At 44.2% G+C, this 18327-nt stretch overlaps 1 protein-coding gene and 1 long non-coding RNA gene across 2 annotated transcripts in view; one reads left to right on the forward strand and one right to left on the reverse strand.

Moving 5' to 3' along the window:
- AKAP10 (A-kinase anchoring protein 10) overlaps positions 1-7641 on the forward strand; it is an 80589-nt gene extending 72948 nt beyond the window's left edge. The window contains exon 15 of the mRNA XM_030294790.1: positions 6099-7641. Coding sequence (XP_030150650.1) covers positions 6099-6104 — 6 coding nt within the window. The 3' untranslated portion in view covers positions 6105-7641. The remainder of the gene's footprint in view (positions 1-6098) is intronic.
- LOC115500414 lies at positions 3574-13187 on the reverse strand. Its single transcript, XR_003964529.1, has 2 exons — positions 12957-13187; positions 3574-7341 (listed from the first exon to the last, which is right to left on the reverse strand). It is a non-coding gene; the product is annotated as an uncharacterized LOC115500414 (long non-coding RNA).
- Positions 13188-18327: the final 5140 nt, after the last annotated feature.

The following is an 18327-nucleotide window of genomic DNA, read 5'->3' on the forward strand; positions in this document are numbered from 1 at the left end:
GGATGTAGGAGAAAGGAATCCTTGTGCACTATTGGTGGAAACGTAAACTGCTACAGCCATTATGGGAAACAGTATGTAGGTCCCTCAAAGAACTAAAATTAGAACTATCGTATAGATCTAGCGATACCACTTCTGAGTATATATTTGAAGAAAATGAAATTATTACCTCGAAAAGATATCTGCACCCCATGTTCATTGCATATTTAGAATCCTATGCAAGAATCCTAAATGTGTTACATGGAAGTAACCTAAGTGTTCATTTATGGTTGAATGGATCAAAAAGAATGAAATCCTTCCAGGGCGCTTGGGTGGCTCAGTCGGTTAAGTGTCCGACTTCGGCTCAGGTCATGATCTCGTGGTTTGTGAGTTCAAGCCCTGTGTCAGGCTCTGTGCTGACAGCTCAGAGCCTGTGTCAGGCTCTGTGCTGACAGCTCAGAGCCTGTGTCAGGCTCTGTGCTGACAGCTCAGAGCCTGGAGCCTGCTTCGGATTCTGTGTCTTCCTCTCTCTCTGCCCCTCCCCTGCTCGTGCTCTGTTACTGTCTGTCTCAAAAATAAATAAAACATTTTTTAAAAAAAGAATGAAATCCTGCCGTTTGTGACGACATGGAGGGACCTTGAGGACATTTTACTAAGTGAAATAAGTCAGACCTATAGAAAGACAAATATTGTGTGATTTCACTTGTATGTGGAATCTGAAAAAGTCAAACTCCTTGAAACAGCAAAAATGGTAGTTGCCAGGGACTTGGGCTGGAGGGGGTAGGGGAAATGAGGAGATGTTAGTCAGAGGGTACAAACTTCGAGTTACAAGATCGATTCGTTCTGGAGAGCTAATGTACAACATGGTGACTATAGTTAACAATAATTGTATTATTTTCTTGAAAGTTGCTAATAGAGTAGTTCTTAGGTATTCTTACTATTTTTTTTAAAGCTATTTATATGAGGTGATAGATGTAGTAACCACTATATATATCAAATTATCATGTTATATACTTTAAACTTAAACAGTATTATGTCCATCATAGCAATAAAACTGGAGGGTAGAGGAGAGAAATTGAATTTCCTTCCCACAAAGAAAACCCCAAGCCCAAAAAATAAAACAGAAATAATACTGATTCTAGACAAAGTTCCAGAAAATTGAAGAAGAGGTAATATTTCCCAACATAGTCTATGAGGCTAGCATTACCTTGACACTAGACAAAGACATTACAAGGAAAAAAAACTACAGGCTAGTATCTCTCATGAACATACATGCAAAATCCTTGACAAAAATACAAGGAAACCAATCATCAATATATAAAAAGAGTAGAACACCATGACACATGGAGTTATCCCAGGAAAGCAGGTTTGCTTTGATACTTGAAAACCAGTTGCTGTTACTCATCATAAAAAGAAAAGCATATGATCATTTTAATAGATGCAGGAAAAGAATTTGACAAAATTCAGCCATTGATGACAAAACTGTCAGAAAACTAGGAACAGAACAGAACGCCCTAAACCTGGTAAAACTGACAGTTAACATCATTTTTAATGGGGAAAGACTCCATGATTCTAGGAAAAAGGCAAGGACACTTGCACTGGAAGTCCTAGCCAACGCAAAAAGGCAAAGAAGAAAAGACCTATAGATTGTAAAGGAAGGAGGAAAACTGGTTTTCTTTGCAGAAGACCTCATCACTTACATAGAAATTCCTAAGGCTACTTTATCCAGTATGGTAGTGACTAGCCATGTATGCACAATACAGAACATTTCCATTATCACAGAAAGGACTGTTGGATAGCAGTATCTGAAGGAATCTACAAAAAAGCTATTAGAACTAAGGTTAGCAGTGCTAAAGGATATAAGGTTAATATACAAAAATGAAGTACATTTCTATATACTAGCAATTAACAGTTGGAAATCGAAATTTAAAAAACGATACAATCTACAGTAGCATCCCAAAACATGAAATTCTTAGGAATATATTTAATGAAATATGTATATAATATTCATACATTATAAACTATAACTGAGCAGAATTAAAGATTTAAATAAAAAATAAATCATGTTTGTGAATCAAAAGACTCAGTGTTGGTAAGGAGCCATTTCGAGGTGGGATGGGTTAGATGGGTGATGGACATTAAGGAGGGCACTTGTTGGGATGAGCATGGTGTTGTGTATACATGATGAATCACTAAACTCTCCTGAAACCATTATTACACTAAATATTAACTAACTTGGATTTAAATAAATTTAAAAAAAAATTTTTTAAAGGTGCTTTTTCAACCCGGGATAGTGATGGTGGTGGTTGAGGTATAACTGACATGTAACATTATATTCTTTTCAGGTGTACAACATAGTGATTCAATATTTGTGTACATTGCAAAATGATCACCACAATAAGTCCAGTTAACATCATCAGCATACATAGTTAACAGATTTTTTTTTTTTCTTGTGATGGGAACTTTTAAGATCTGCTTTCTTAGCAGTTTTCAAATATGTAATACAGTATTGACTATACTCTCCATTCTGTACAAGATTATCCAAGACTACTGATAGATTCAGTACAATCACAGTAAATATCCCAGCAGGCTTTTTTGTAGAAATTGACAAGATGATTTTAAAATGTATTGGGAGATTTAAAGTAACTAGAATAGCAACAACAACAACAACAAGAAACGTGGTGGGGAGGGAGACAAATTGGAAGACTAACACTACCTAGACACATGTACTGTAAAGCTGCATGATTAAGACAGAGTGATATTAGCATAAGGGTAGACGTATAGATTGTTGGAACATGTAGAGAGTGCAGAAGTAAACCCAAATATATGAAGTCAATTGACTTTTGACATACGTGCAAGCTAATCCAATGGTAAAAAGATGGTCTTTTTAGTTTACAGTTTACAGTTACATATATATATATCTATGTGGGGGTGGGGTGGGGAGCAAACCTTGTTCCTTATAGCATATACAGAATCAGCTCAAAATGGATCATAGACCTAAATGTCACAGCTAAAAGTAAAACTCGTAGGAGAAAATCTTTGTGATTTGGGGTTAGGCAAAGATTCCTTAGATCATACGAAGCATGAGCCATAAAGGAGAAAAAGCGTTAAATTGATCTTTATCAAAAGTAGAAACTTGTACTTGTCAAAAGACACTGTAAAGAAAATGAAAAGGCAGGTTACAGACTGGGAAGTGATATTTGCAAAACAACTGTCTGAGAAAGGGGTTGTATCCACAATATATAAAGAACCCTTAAACTCGATAATAAGCCCGACAATCTGGTATTTTTTAAATGGGCAAAAGATAAACAGACATTCCACCAGAGAAGATATACAGATGGCAGATATTCGCATGCAGATGTGCCCGACATGTTTAGTCATAAGAGCAATGCGAATTAAAGTCACAATGGTACACAACTACAGACCTAAAGGAATGGCTGAAATTGACAGGTGAAGGATGTAGAGCAGTTTGAACCCTACCATATTACTGGTGGAAATGCAAACTGCTATAGCCACTTTGAAAAACAATTTGGCAGCCTTTTAAAAAGTGAAATATATACTAGCCAGGTATCTCCTTGGGAAACTCTGATGGCAGACTTTTTTTTTTTTTTTTAATTTAAGTTTTCTTCTTGGACTGATCATATTTCCAGAGAAAACACTAGCAGTCTCCAGCCTGGAGGATGAAGGCCAGGCTACCAAGGAGGCAAGTGGGAAAAAGCTAGGGAAGTCTCATTATTCTTATTTATACCTCTCCTTAATCCCCCTCTTTTCAGGACAGAATCCTTGTACTTGGTCGTGTTTGGTGTAGGTCAGCCCAGAGACCCTCTGTCTTACTCTGCTCAGAGAAAAAATCTCAGATTTTTCTGCTGAGATTGGTTTCGGGGCAGGGGCTGGTTGAGCAGAATTGCAGAATAACTGTAGATTACTAACTTCCAAAACAGGCTTTTAAGAAATCCTTGTGTTTGCACCCAGCCCCCATTCCCTTTATGAGACATACTGGTGCCACCAATTCCTGGACTTTGAGGGATTCTGCATTGTAAATCAGGTTGCTTCTCCACTTTTTCCACTTTCCTTTTAGGATTGAGTCTTTTGGACCAGCTAAGTCATTTACCACTCATACATTTGCTTCCAGCTTCTGCAAGTTTGTTCTGCCTCTTCTCTCACTTTCCCCACTTGTGTGAATTTTGTTTCTTTTTCTTTTTCTTTTTCTTTTTTTAACTGCTTATTTTAGGAAGGAGTGAATTGGATGAGTGCGATCAACTCTCCATCTTTGTCTGGAGGCCCGCAGCTGTAATGGTTAGGAAATTCTGACTTGCCACAAGCTAATACTGTTTCTCAGTAGCTTCTCCAGCTAGTTCTAGTAGTACCTGTGAGAAGTCATGCAAGTAACCGTTAGAAAGTTGAAGGCAGCCACATAGCGTACCCCCCAGTCCTCTCCTCAAGCCAACATTCCAGTTTTTTCAACAGTTTTACTTTCCCTAACTTGAGTTGATCACAGAGACTTAATGCGAGAGGAGAATATCTGCTCATGTTCATTATGAAGGCATTAAATGACTCCTCTATTATTTATGTTAGCAAAAATCAGGAATCAGAATCAAATAGGTTCAGATGACACCCCGTATAACCCACAGTAGTTTGGAGGGCTTGAATTGAAATTTAGGTCCAGCATCACCCTTTCCTTGCCAACTTTTTACTCCAAGCACTGTCATTACCAGAGGTTGGTTTAATTTTGAACTTCACACTGAGCCATTTCACACCAAAGCTCTGTTCACTGTGGCAGATTCCATCCTTTTTTCTGTGTAAGGGTGGCGATATTTGTCTATCTCCACTGGCTCAGTCAACCTAAATAGCAAAGAGCAAGATAAAGGTGTATGAAGTTGTGATTCCCATTATCGTTGATGATCAAATGTTTGACAACGTGAAAATGTTCTTTTCAGCACCATTTTAGAAAGCAGGTATTTAAAATTGGGGCTTTTTATTTGAGTTGTATGTTCGGATTTTATTACCGTGTGCTTTTCATTTTAAAATATTACGTCTATTTTGCTATATTTTGTTTTTTAAGCTCGCTAGCCTCCTCTTTGGCTGGCTAAGATGACCATCCTGTGTGTCCTTTAGGGATCAGCAGTGTGTTGGTATGGAGAAAGTGCTGGGCTAACAGGACGTCTTCAGTCCACTTTTAGTGAACACGTGGGACCTTCCGCACGTTGCTTTCCTTTCCAGTCCCCATTTCTTCATCAGTAGATCAGAAAAATTGGACAAGACAGTCTCATAAGATCTCTTTCTGATTCTCATTCTATGATTATATGAATGTGAGCTGCTTCCACGAAGCAGTGCCCAGCCCCTCTCTAGCCTATGTTGATGCCTCTGTGCTCAGAATCGCCTACTCTGCGCGTGTCTATGAAACGTACTTGGGAATGTAACGTGAACTACCTCACGGCATCACTGAGTTATTTCGTGTGTATCTGTCCCCAAGACCTTGTCTCCCCGGGATGTTTGTTCCCTCCCCAGAGCTGTGAGTACAGGGGTCTCAGCCTCAAGATCTTGGTCTTAGGAGGCGAGGTCAGAGTTCTTTTTCTCTTTCTGAAGGTGTTGGAGTATTCCGTATTATGGCTCTCCTGATTTAGTGAATCCTCTAAGGATCGTCATTTAAGTTGTTTGGGGTTTTTCCCTGTTACAGACAGTACTTTAATGCATGTCTGTGTATAGAAGTCTTTGCCCTCTCTTACAAGTATGCTGTTGGGTTAATTGCTAGAAGCAGAATTACTCTGTCAAAAGGTAGGTATTTCGTTCTAATAATCTGGTGCCAAAATGGAGAGATAAAAGCAAATCTGGTTGCCAGTCTAGTCCTGTTGGGTAATGCTGGGGTGAGTTGCTTGACCTTTTTAAAGCTTCCATCCATCCATCCATCCATCCATTCATTCATTCATTCATCCATTCATTCATTCATATGGAAATGAAGGTAGTTCTAGTATTCTGCCTCAAGTGGCTGTGGTCCAATCCTGGCTGTCCTGGATGCTGGTATGTAGTAGACACTAGGTTTTGATTCCCTTCTTAATCTGTAATAATGTCACTGGCTGTAGAAATGTACGTTACCTTTTTCTTTTTCTTTTTCTTTTTTTCAGCTATGACTCAAGACCTGAGATAAAGGGAATCTGCTTTTGAAAAATAAGAGAACTTTTTTCCTTTGGTTGGATTCTTCAACACAGCCAATGAAGACAAAGCACTGTATTTCTTTTCACGAATATATCACTGTTGTTCCCAAGAAAGAATGGCAGACAATCCTAGACTTCCATCCTAAGCAGAGTGACATGTAGACATTTGCTGCACATGATGTTCACACAGTGAAAGTCATAAAGAGACAAAGTGGTATTGTTTACATTACTAGAAAACTAATAGCTTTCCAATGGCAATAACCCATTTACGAAACAATTTTAGTCCACTGGAATAGACAGGGACCACATACTGTGGGAGGCAGATAAGCGCAGAGCGGATACTCGATGCCCATTCTGTAGCGGTAACCCATCCCTAAAAGTATCATAAAGCAGGTACCAGAAGTGCTTTGCTTTGGCCTCCTAAACCAACAGGTGAGTCAGCCCCTCCGAGAGCCAGGCAGCTCAGGGAGGCAGCGTGGTGCTAGCGGGTTGTTTTCCTTCAGCGGCATTGTGCATTCGCAGAGGCATTAATTTGGAAGGAAGCCAGCTGATAGGTCATCTCAGTGACATTGTCCTTCCCTGTGGTGACAGCATACACTTTTTACATTTTAATTGCTCCTAAAATGCAGTATACTGAAAACCAGACTCTCCCCTGCTAACAAAAAAGAGGAGTCTCCTTTGCTTTGCGCATCAGGACTTGCTCTTCTGGAATACTCCTCCAGGTTACTTCACTTTCCCTTCAGAATACGTGTGGGAAGGAATGTACAGTAGCAGTCACTCCCGTTTCCCCTGTGGTACCTTGAACAAAATGTTTGTTCCCAGACTACGCGGTTTTTGTTTTGTTTCTTCTTTTTTCTTTCTTTCTTTCTTTCTTTTTTTTTTTTTTTTTTTTTTTTTTTTTTTTTTTTTTTTTTGTAAATTAAGAATATTGACAAGCAAGGGTTGGGGGCGGGAAGAGCACCCAGCCTCGGCTGCCTCCCCCTTCTCCGCTGTGCAGTTGGTGGCCTTTTTGCTTTCTGTCTTTCGGATAGTAGGCGACCCCCTGCCTGCCCTTCCACTCAGCCGGCTACCGGGTCCGGACCTCGCCGCCGTCAGCAGGCCCGCCCCATTGGCGAGCACACTCCACTGGCCAGACGGTGCCAACGCCTCCTCGCTGCGCGTGACTGTTTGAGGGGAAGGAACGTTCTCTTAGGCGTTACTGCTTTTGCTCAGACTTTGCAAAAAAGAAAACAAAAAAAGATATATATATATATATATATAAATATATAATTATTAATCACCTCTGTCCTTGAGAAAGTCTTGAATGAATAGAGATTTTATTCCATTGCAATATTTGATTGTATAGAGGCACACTGTTTCATCGACAGAAGAAGCAAAAGGCTGTGTATAAGTTTTTGGTACTGTGTACCACCACTGTTATTCTTCTAAAGCGAAGTATTCATGTACTTAACCCATATTCTATTTAATTGTGTTTGATTTTAAAAATATATATATATATGAATTATATTTAAAATGGTGTCAACTTTCTGCTTTCAGGGCACTCGTGGCTCTTCTCCTGAAATGTGTTGATTCTTCCAAATATTTCCGTTTGCTTTACAAAAACCCAGACACGAGCCACTCCTGGACTAAGCCCTGTGTTTGGAGTGAATGGCATAGACCTGAGGTTTTATTAGGTGTATTTGCTGTGACTAACTCGTTTTGTTCTTTTAACACAATGTTGCCATCCTTTCACTTTGCTTCAACCTTTAAGTAAGAGAAAAGCAATATAAAGGTCATAGAATAAAATGTGGTTTTGGGTGACTCTTGCTGCCTCTGCATGTTTTGGAATAACAATTTCTGTAAGACTCTAGGCTAATTTAACCTACTGCTTTTAGTTAAGAGTATATATAGTCCTTTGTATACATTTTGTGCTTCCGAGCTGGAGACATCAGTGGTTGTAAGATTCTTATACAGAGAAGAGTAGCAAGTTTGAGACTTGGTTACTTTTTTCTGCCCCACCTGCTGTGGGACACAGAGGCAGATTGTGGCCTGAAGTTACTAGGCAGAGTTAATATTTGATGGAAAGTAGATCCTTGGACTTCTTTTAAAATTGGAATGGGATGCGATATAACATTGAGCACACAGTGTGCTCCAGGCTCTGTGCAGCGCGCCCACAAAATATGCTGCCTGTGCAGGCTCTCATAGGTTCAAGGAATCATTTGAACCCCATCCTTATCATGTTGTTGACATCAACGCAAATCGTTAAGGAAGAAGAGGTGTTAGTAAAGCAGTGGTACCTTCTGTAACTTACCACGTCTTCAATCACTCCTGTAAGAAATCTTACAGGATCTTACAGATGAAAAGTGAAAAGCAAATGTCAGCTGAGTCCAGTGATGAGTGATAAAGCAGGGAGCAATGTTTTGCAGCTTTTTCTCCTTGGGTTTCAGCATTCAGTAGAGCTTTATGAAATGGAGGCAATGTCCATTTCTGGAGCTGTGACTAGTTCAGTAAGAATTTGGAGGGGAAGGTCACTCTGGATTGCAGAAAATTACAATCTTCTTTGTTGTCTTATTTCAGTACAGCTAGCTGAGCACCTGCTGAAGCAGCTGACCTTTTCTCTCTAACGACACTGTTTGGGGGATACCCGCCTGACTCACGCTGACATGTCTGCACACAGTGACCTTTTCCCTTTCCTCCCTCCCCCACACACCAGTTGATTAGACCAGGGTTGAACTGACCCAAACAGGCCCAAGAAAATTCTTTATCTTAACAGTTTTGCAAGGGGAAGGAGAGAGACCCTCTGGGATTGCAGCTGGTATGGGGCGCTTAGAAAGCGGGGACCCATGAGCTGCACCGCATGACAGGCAGAGAGGCTTAAAATAGAAATACAGAAACATGAGTGCGAGTGGGCCAGAGGGGCCACCCCAGTGGCCTCGAGGACTTGGCTGGCTTCTGGATCTGGTTCTCCATCTTTGCTGTGAACTCTACTAATCCCTCAGGTATCCTTAGAATGCATTTTGGCTTTTCAAAAGTCAGTCTGAAGTGAATTTTTATTACATGCAACCAAAAGGACCTTGACTAAAGTACTGCCAGATTGTTCTAATTACTCATGATCGTGTCCTCAGTGTGTTTGCAAAGTACCACTGAATTCTGGAGCATTCTTCTTTCATAAACCTTCCTTGGTCATTTTGTGAATTCTCTCAAAATGGAATCCTAAACTAATGGAGCTGAAAGACACTCCCTCATTTATATAGGGAGGAGTTACTCAGGCCTGGGAAAAGGGGAGGTCTAAGTCCCTGTTAGAACTCAGGCCTTCCGGACCAGGGCCTCCTCTTGCTTCCCAACATCCCTCCAAAGGATAAGCACCATCCCCGCTTGTAGCAACTATAATAAACCCAGAAATAGAGGGCATTCTATCAATGAGTAACATAATAAGCTTCAAATGATGAGAGGGCAGTGATTATCAAAAACAGGTCAATGCTGACCACTTCTACATACAAGGCAAGATGTCTGGCCTTTGGTTGGAGCCATAAGTAGGAGTAAATCCCAGCAAAACCCTCAAGTTTACAACTTAGGAGACCCACACTAAGAGTCACCCTAGGAGGCCACTTACAGATCAGCCCTGTGGGCCTTTACGGGGTCTCTGCTTGGGCAGGGTTGAGAGTGGTTCGGAGTCCGAAGTATGGTACTATATGGATCTTGGGCAGGTGGGAGTGGCCACGGAGAGTGTTGGAGGGATCAGTATGAGCAAAAGCCTGGAGGGCATTCATGCTCAGGGAGAGAGAAGTTCATCTGCTTGCTTGCCTATCACACAGGGTAGTGAGTATTTCTGCCTTAGTAATTTTATGCAACTAATTTATCCTCAGCCTGTTCCCTCCAAACTGCCTGCTCTGGCACAGTGAGGGTATCTGAACTCACCTGGAATAATGAAGCCCCTTGCCAAAGAGAGGTAGCGCACCGCTCCCAGGCACCGCTGTGGCACCTACGGGACTATTCGTGAGCACAGGCTGGGGTAGCTGGGCCCCTGGGGCCTATGTTGGGCAGGCAAGGTGCCTAGAAAAAGTGAGTTTGAGTTCAGCTCCTGGCATTTCCTTTGACTTCAGGTATGAGTCCCCCATCTTGAATGTGCCTTCAGGCTCACCTCTAAATGGTCCCAAGCTGGCCTCTCCCTGCACCACAGCAAGAGGCCTCTGCGCCATGCCCCTCGAGGACAGGCCCTCGCCGAACAGTGCCAGCCTCCACACTATGTGTAGCTCTGAGTGGGGGGCCCAGCCTTGTGTGCTCATCAGAACCCAGCGGGCTCCACCCAGACCCTAGATTTCCTCATCTTGACAAACAACCTTTGTTCCTTCTAATGACAGAGCCCCTGGTTTAGCAAATGTTCGCGAAGTTAGAAGTATTTTAATGCCTACTAAGTGCCAGGCACTATTTACAGTGCAGGGACAGGGGAATAAAACTTGTGAGCCCCCTGCCGCTTCCATTCTACCGAGGAGGTGATAAGAAGCTGGAAGCTTCCGTCTATACTGTGTGCTGGGATTTTTTGACTCAAGATTGCCTTTTGAGCCTATGATTTAACACCCTTTCCTTACAAAGCCCTGCAGGAAGTCACTAGGCTTTCCCGACCCATAAAAGACACCCACAGGCTGAAGGGGGCCCAAGGAGGGGTCGCTCTGCCACGGAGCACCGGGCTGACAACAAGGAGTGGGCACCTTGATGTCTGAGGCCATCAAGCAAGTCTAAGTAGGGTAGGCTTAGCCGAGGCCAAAGGATCAGTCTGAGCCCCATGGGGCTCTGTGCAGAGTTTCGGGAACTGAGTTCTTAGAAACAGAAACACAGAAGCTAGTGTAAAGTCATTACATGCACGTGATATAAAATCCCAGCCTTTGGAAGAACCTATTGAGCCGACTCCAAGAGGTAGTCTGCTCGTTCTGAGTTCGACTTGAACGATAATGACAGTAACCGGCACAAGCAAATGTGCCTACACTGTGCCAGGCGCTGGTAAGGTAAGTGCCTACTTGCCCTTGTATGAGGGGGGCGGAGGCTTCAGAGGTGGAAGAAGCGAGTCCAGGCGGTGAGACTGCCCGCTTCCCCACTGCTCGGCCCCCCTGTAAATCGTCACGGGCTCTTCTCTCATTGTGCTGCTGTTGCTTCGTGCTGACGAAAGCCTGGCATAGATGCTCTAGGAAAACGGGATCGTGGCTTTAAAATGGAAAACACTCCATCCGTTACCTGAAAGCAGTAGTTAAACGTTCACGTGCATCAGGATCCCCTGGAGAACTTGTTAAGACCTGGATTTCTGGGCCTAACCCCGTGTCTGATTTAGTAGGTCTGGGGCAAGGGCTGAGGATTCGCATTTTTAACACATTCCTAGATGACGCTATTCTGCTCTGGAGACCAGACGTTTGACTTTGGAGAATCACTGCCTTTAAGTCTTTTCCTGTAAATTGGGAACTGAATGTTTTCATTCCGTTATTGGAAATGCCCGTGCTACACAGAAACGCAATTTGAGTCTTTGTTACTCATGATTCACCAAAACAAGCACACGCATCTCTTAGCACTTTCAGATGTCGGAGCCAAGCACACCCAAACGCCACCCCACTGTCTCAGTCACTGGGCAGGTCTGAGACCATGGAGGGAAGTCTCCCCCTGGGGGTAAGGCCATAGGCTAGTCTCAGCCCCCATGGTCTTGAGCTCCCACCCCTGCCCCACCACGCGCTGTGCCTCTGCTGTGGACAGTGCACCTGACATGCTTCCTTAGGGCTGAGACTGAGCTGGCATCCCACCCAAGGTGCACAATCCCTGTCTTGTCCATTTTCTTCCAGTTCTTCCCCCAGGTCCTTGATGCCAACTGCCCTCTGAGGTCTTGACCATGACTTTCCTGACCTGTCTCTCCCTTGCTGCCCTCGTCGTCAAGTCCCTCCCGTAGGACACTGGTACCTTGTTCTTCCTTTCTTCCCCTCTTCACCTCCCTCCTCCCCATTTCTTCCTTCAGCACATATTTCCTGAGGACTCGTTATATGCCTGTTCCAGTTACTGGGGGTACAAGCAGTACCCCTCCTTGCAGCCTAGAAGACAATGGTAATTCATGTGATGAGTGTTAACGGGAGAGAGAGCGGGGCATCTGTCGGGGGCAGTCTAGGCGAACCCCTCTTTGTGAGCCACAGACTTCCTGATCATCTCCGTCTTCCCCCAGAACATGTGCATTCTGCACGGATCTCTTTCCTCAAGATACTGTTTCTTCCCAGTCCCAACACATGCAGGCCACTCCTCCCCCTTAACCCCACAACTGGACCACGACTTCTTGTTGGCATGGTTCACGACTGCCCGCTGCTGGCCAGGGCTGTGTCCATATCCTTGTTCCACATCCCCCATTGCCACATGGGGAGGCTGTGCTCTCATCTCTGCCACCTGCCCAGCTCCAGAACACTCCTGGCTATCTTTCTCCACGTGTTTGACTCATCACCGCATCATTCCCACCCCAAGAAACCACTGTCCATGATGATGACCCACCCAGCTTAGAGTTCTTTGGCCTTCCTCGTTCTCAAGAACGTATTTTACTCTTCAGTCACACCCATAACTAGATTTTGTCACCTCCTGTCAACTGCTCTACCTCTGGTTTCCCCTCACATTTTAGCCCACCATAATCCCAAACGGTGCAAGTACAGTTCTAGATTCCTCCCATTGGGATGCGTGAAAAGGGGGCGGGGCGGGGGGGAGGGGGAAGAAACCTAGTAAGTATCCCAGAGGGGTATGCCCTCACTATTATAAGAGTTAGGTTTTGTAAACCAGCCTTTCAAAGAGCAATTTCAAAAGCAATAAGTGACTACTTTCGTTGTAAGGATTACAAACCTGCGCCTACACGATAAGTTGGGGGTGGGGCAAGAACTGCCCTCACGTGGTGACTTGGATCAAACTTTCCAATGACAATGTCAGATAAGTATTTTAAAATGCTGCAGCTCAAACAACTTGGATGCAGTTGAAGGATATGTTCTTCAAGACACTGTGGCTCTGGATATGACGAAGACGTTGATGTCCAAGATGCATGTAGAGGGTTGGAATAAAATTGTTACTTGAAATGTAAGAATGGGGGGAGCAATATTTTGTATTACTGTATTATTGTATATAATGTTATTTTAAATATGCATGTGTAACTGAATAAATTAGATATTATGATTAGACATCTGACTATTTCATCAACATTCCTAAAAGTTTAAATATCCGGATTGACCCCTTGATTTTTAACAATCTTTTCATTAGGAAAATAGGGATTTGCCTTAAATCTAAGATCACCTATATCATTAATGAACTCCCAAGTTCCTTAATTAGCATTTAACATACTGACTGATCTAGCTGCCTAGATCTTGGAACACTAGACTTTATTTCTTTTAGTTTTTACTTTTAAATATTTATTTTTGAGAGAGAGCACAAGTGGGGGAGGGGCAGAAAGCGAGGAAGACGCAGAATCCGAAGCAGGCTTCGGGTTCCGAGCTGTTAGCACAGAACTAACTCGATGTGGGGCTCGAACCCACAAACAGTGAGATCACGACCTGAGCCAAAGTTGGACGCTCCACACTAGAATTTAAACCACACCTACCCCTTTCTATCCTTTGTTCAGTGGGCTTTTACCCCTCTGAGCCCGTGCCTTTGCTCAAGCAACACCTACAACTTAAAATGCCCTTCTCTAAACTCCGCATAAAGAAGTCCTCATTTCTGAAGGCTGGCTCCCTTCCTCCCTTGCCTCCTCCTCTAGAAACCTTCCCTGATGTCCTGTCCGTCTGAGTTGCTCTGAGCACATCCTCACACACCATCCAATGTGGTGTCATGGGGGGGTGGTTCTGGGCCTGTCTCACCAGATGTGAGGAAGCTCTTCCCAGGAAAGGCCTGGGGTTGACCCCGAGGAGCATGGCTCAGGAGATGCTGGGGGATGGGGGGCTTGCTCTAAATGAATCAGGCCCAGCTAATGGTCTTCCAGGCCTATGTGCACAGATTCAGAACCAAGTCTTCCTGTGCCTTAGGGGCTAAAGGGGGTTTCTGCTCCTGGCAAGAGGTTGATGTTGGGATTTCTTAGACTCGTCCAGCAATTCATAAGGTCTGACTTACAGACGCCTGACTGTCCTGAGACCCTTCCAGGAGGTCTACGTGGTCAAAATTATGTATCATAATAACACTAAAGACGTTAATCGCCCTTTGCACCGTGTGGATATTTGCACTGATAATGCAGAAACAATGGTGAAACTTCTGGAATCTTAGCAGGAATCTAGACAGTGACACCAAACTACCAGCGGTCATTGTATTCTTCACCACTGTGTGACTTGTCATTAAAAAAAAAAAAAAAAAGCCAGTTTCCCCTAAGAATGTCCTTGGCGAAGCAGAAACAATTATTAGTTTTATTAAATCTCAAACACATGTTTTTCAATCGCCTGTGGGACAAAATGGGAAGCACGCATAAAGCACTTCTGCACGGTGACTATGACCGTGGCCTGCAGGACAAGCACTTAGGCAATCGTGCGACTTGTTAGCAGAACTGGCCGCTGTGGTCATGGACTATGTGAAAGACCAGACAAGCTGGTTATTCAGACGTGGGTGTTTTTTTTCCTTCAAATATTTATTTATTTTGAAAGAGCACATGTGCACACACATACACACACACACACACACACACACACACACACGCACACGAGTAGAGAAGGGGCAGAGAGAGAGGGAGAATCCCAAGTAAGCTCTGTGTCAGCAGCTCAGGGCCTGACCTGGGGCTCGAACTCACAAACCACGAGATCATGACCTGAGCTGAAACCAAGAGTCTGACACCCAACAGACTCAGCCACCCAGGCGCCCCCAGAGACTTGGGCATTTAAAAGGCATTTTCTCGGGCTCTGTGCTGACAGCTCAGAGCCTGGAGCCTGTTTCAGATTCTGTGTCTCTCTCTCTGCCCCCTACCCCCCCCCCCACTCATGCTCTGTCTCTCTCTCAAAAAAATAAATAAACCTTAAAAAACATTTTTTAGGGGCGCCTGCGTGGCTCAGTCAGTTAAGCGTCCGACTTCAGCTCAGGTCACGATCTCGCAGTCTGTGAGTTCGAGCCCCGCGTTGGGCTCTGGGCTGACGGCTCAGAGCCTGGAGCCTGTTTCCGATTCTGTGTCTCCCTCTCTCTCTGCCCCTCCCCCGTTCATGCTCTGTCTCTGTCTCAAAAATAAATAAACGCTTAAAAATAAAAACAAAAATAAACATTTTTTAATACATAAAAGGTATTTTCTGGAAAATGAATGAAGCAAGCCTTTAGGGCTTCGAGAAGACAACACTGACAGTATTTATTGCCAAGGATAAAATTTGAGTTTTCAAGCAAAATTTAGACTTTTGGAAAACCAACATTAACCACTGTGAACTTGATAGCTCACAATAGAAAGGACATTTCTATTGAGAGCTGATTAACAGATGTGATTAAAAAGTTTTTTTTAATGTTTACTTATTTTTGAGAGAGAGAGAGAGAGAGAGAGAGAGAGACAGCATGAGTGGGGGAGGGGCAGAGAGAGAGGCAGACACAGAATCTGAAACAGGCTCCAGGCTCTGAGCTGTCAGCACAGAGCCCGATGCAGGGCTCGAACTCACAAACCTCGAGATCATGACCTGAACCAAAGTCGGATGCTTAACTGACTGAGCCACCCAGGCGCCCCTGACTTTTTTTTTTTTTTTTTTGATCCTGCGTGGTGAAATGCGCCAACATTTGGAAGATCTGGATAACCCAATGAACCAACATTTTCCAAATGACGAATGCGTGAGGCCCAGAAGCATGCATAGGTCAAAGATTCAAAGGGCAAGATCCACCAGGAGAGTGAGAAGGAAGGGGTTCTGAGAGAGAAAAGTTTGAGAACTGCCCTACCTGCCCAACCTCTGGCTAGTCGCAGAAGCCGCACCGGGGAGGCCAGAGCTCATCTGCCCCATGCTACTTGCATGAAAAAGATCCAATTCCCTGTTGTGCTGCCTCTTTGCTGTGGGATCTTCAGTATTTCCCTCACTTCTCTGGGCCCCTGTAGAAATGGAGATGATTGTTCTTCAGCAACTGGCGGTGGCAGAGGAGGAGGCTCATCGGTTCGAGAGATATTTGGCAATGCAATCGAAAGGTGCTGCTGATGTATTATGAAGAAGAGGGCGAAGTGCTGGGTTTCTTTAGAGTATTACAAAGAAAGACCCCCTCCAATAATCTCACTTCCAAGGCCGCTCTCAGAGTGCAGACCTAGTGCTTTGTGCGGGCCCTCGGTTCCTCATTAGAGGCGTCTCTGATCGTGAGGACTTACTTGAGTTGTGTAATTGCCGGCCCTGGGAAAAGGAGCTTTCCTTCTTCTCTCCCCACTGCGGAGAACTGCTGATCTGATAGCTTCGCCCAGCTCAACAGGAAGTGAACATTCTGTCCCGACCGCAGGGCCCAGAGCAATCTCTTCTGCCTGCCTGAGGTCAGCCACAGAGCTGACATGCCAGGCCGCTGGGGAAGGAGGCTCGGAGAGACTGTGTGCCCTCAGCACTGCTTTGATGGGGAGCGGGGGCATTGGGAGCAGCTGGCTGTCCCGCTGACCTCCCTAAAGGCTTTGCAAGGGGAGCCTCCTCTAGAGAATTCACACGAACCTGACTGCACGAGCATCTGGAGATGAGGGCGAGAGATTCTCTCAAGAACAGTTCACTGTATTTTTTTTTAAATTTTTTTTAACATTTCTTTATTTATTTATTTTTTTTTTTTATAAATTTAAATTTTTTTTTTTCAACGTTTATTTATTTTTGGGACAGAGAGAGACAGAGCATGAACGGGGGAGGGGCAGAGAGAGAGGGAGACACAGAATCTGAAACAGGCTCCAGGCTCTGAGCCATCAGCCCAGAGCCTGATGCGGGGCTCGAACTCACGGACCGTGAGATCGTGACCTGGCTGAAGTCCGACGCTTAACCGACTGCGCCACCCAGGCGCCCCAACATTTCTTTATTTTTGAGACAGAGAGAGACAGAGCATGAGCAGGGGAGGGTCAGAGAGACAGGGAGACACAGAACCTGAAACATGCTCCAGGCTCTGAGCTGTGAGCACAGAGCCCAACGCGGGGCTCGAACTCACAAACCGCGAGATCATGACCTCAACCGAAGTCGGACACTTAACCGACTGAGCCACCCGGGCGCCCCTAGAACAGTTCACTTTAATCTAATTCCCAGAGGCTGTGACACAGAAATATACACCAGAGGACCGGTTTATTGATTTATTAGAAAAAGTTCAGGGGCGCCTGGGTGGCTCAGTCGGTTAAGCCTCTGATTCTTGATATTGGCTCAGGTCATGATCTCACATTTGTGGGTTTCAACCCCCCATCTGCTTGGGATTCTCTCTCTCTCTCTCTCTCTCTCTCTCTCTCTCCCTCCCTCTCTCTGCCCCTCCTCTGCTCTCTCTCTCTTGCTCTCTCTCTCTCTCAAAATAAATAAATATTAAAAAAAAGAAAAAGTTCAGGATACCTGGGTGGCTCAGTCAGGTGAGTGTACGACTTCTGCTCAGGTCATGATCTCAAGGTTCGTGAGTTCGAGCCCCACATCTGCTTTAAGTGCAGATCCCACTTTGGACCCTCTGTCCTCACGGCTTCCCCCCCCCCCCCCCCCCCCCCCCCCCGCCGCCGCCTCTCCCCTGTTTGGGCTCTTTCTCTTTCAAAAATAAAAAAAATAAAAATAAACATTAAAAACTTAAAAAAAAAAAAGAAAAAGTTCAATTGTCAGTAAGTAAACTGGAAAGAGCATTTGACAAAACCCTACACCCTTTTGGGCAAACCAGGAATAGAGAACTTTCCTCCACTTGGACGTTTGTCCAAACCCATAGAATGTACGGCACCAAGAGTGACCCCTAATGTAAAGTATGGGCTTTGAATAATAACGACGTGTCAATGTAGGTTTATCAGTTGTAACAAATAGCCTTCTCTGGTGTGGGTGTGGACAGTTGGAGAGGATGTGCACGTGTAGGAACAGAGCATATGTGGAAAATCTCTGCTCAGTTTCTTAAATCGAAACATAGTTGACATACCACATTGTGTAAATTTAAGGGGCACAGCATACCGATGTGATACATTTATATTGCCGCATGACGGCCATTGTAGTTAGTTAACATGTCTGTTGTCTCAGAGGTGGTGGGAGCAACTTTCGGCTCGTTTGGCTGCCATGATGTTGTTCTTTTGTTAAAAACCTTACAAAGGCTTCTCATCTGACCCCGG

This window comes from Lynx canadensis, chromosome E1 (genome assembly GCF_007474595.2).
Source record: "Lynx canadensis isolate LIC74 chromosome E1, mLynCan4.pri.v2, whole genome shotgun sequence".
NCBI classification, from domain to species: Eukaryota; Metazoa; Chordata; class Mammalia; order Carnivora; family Felidae; genus Lynx; species Lynx canadensis.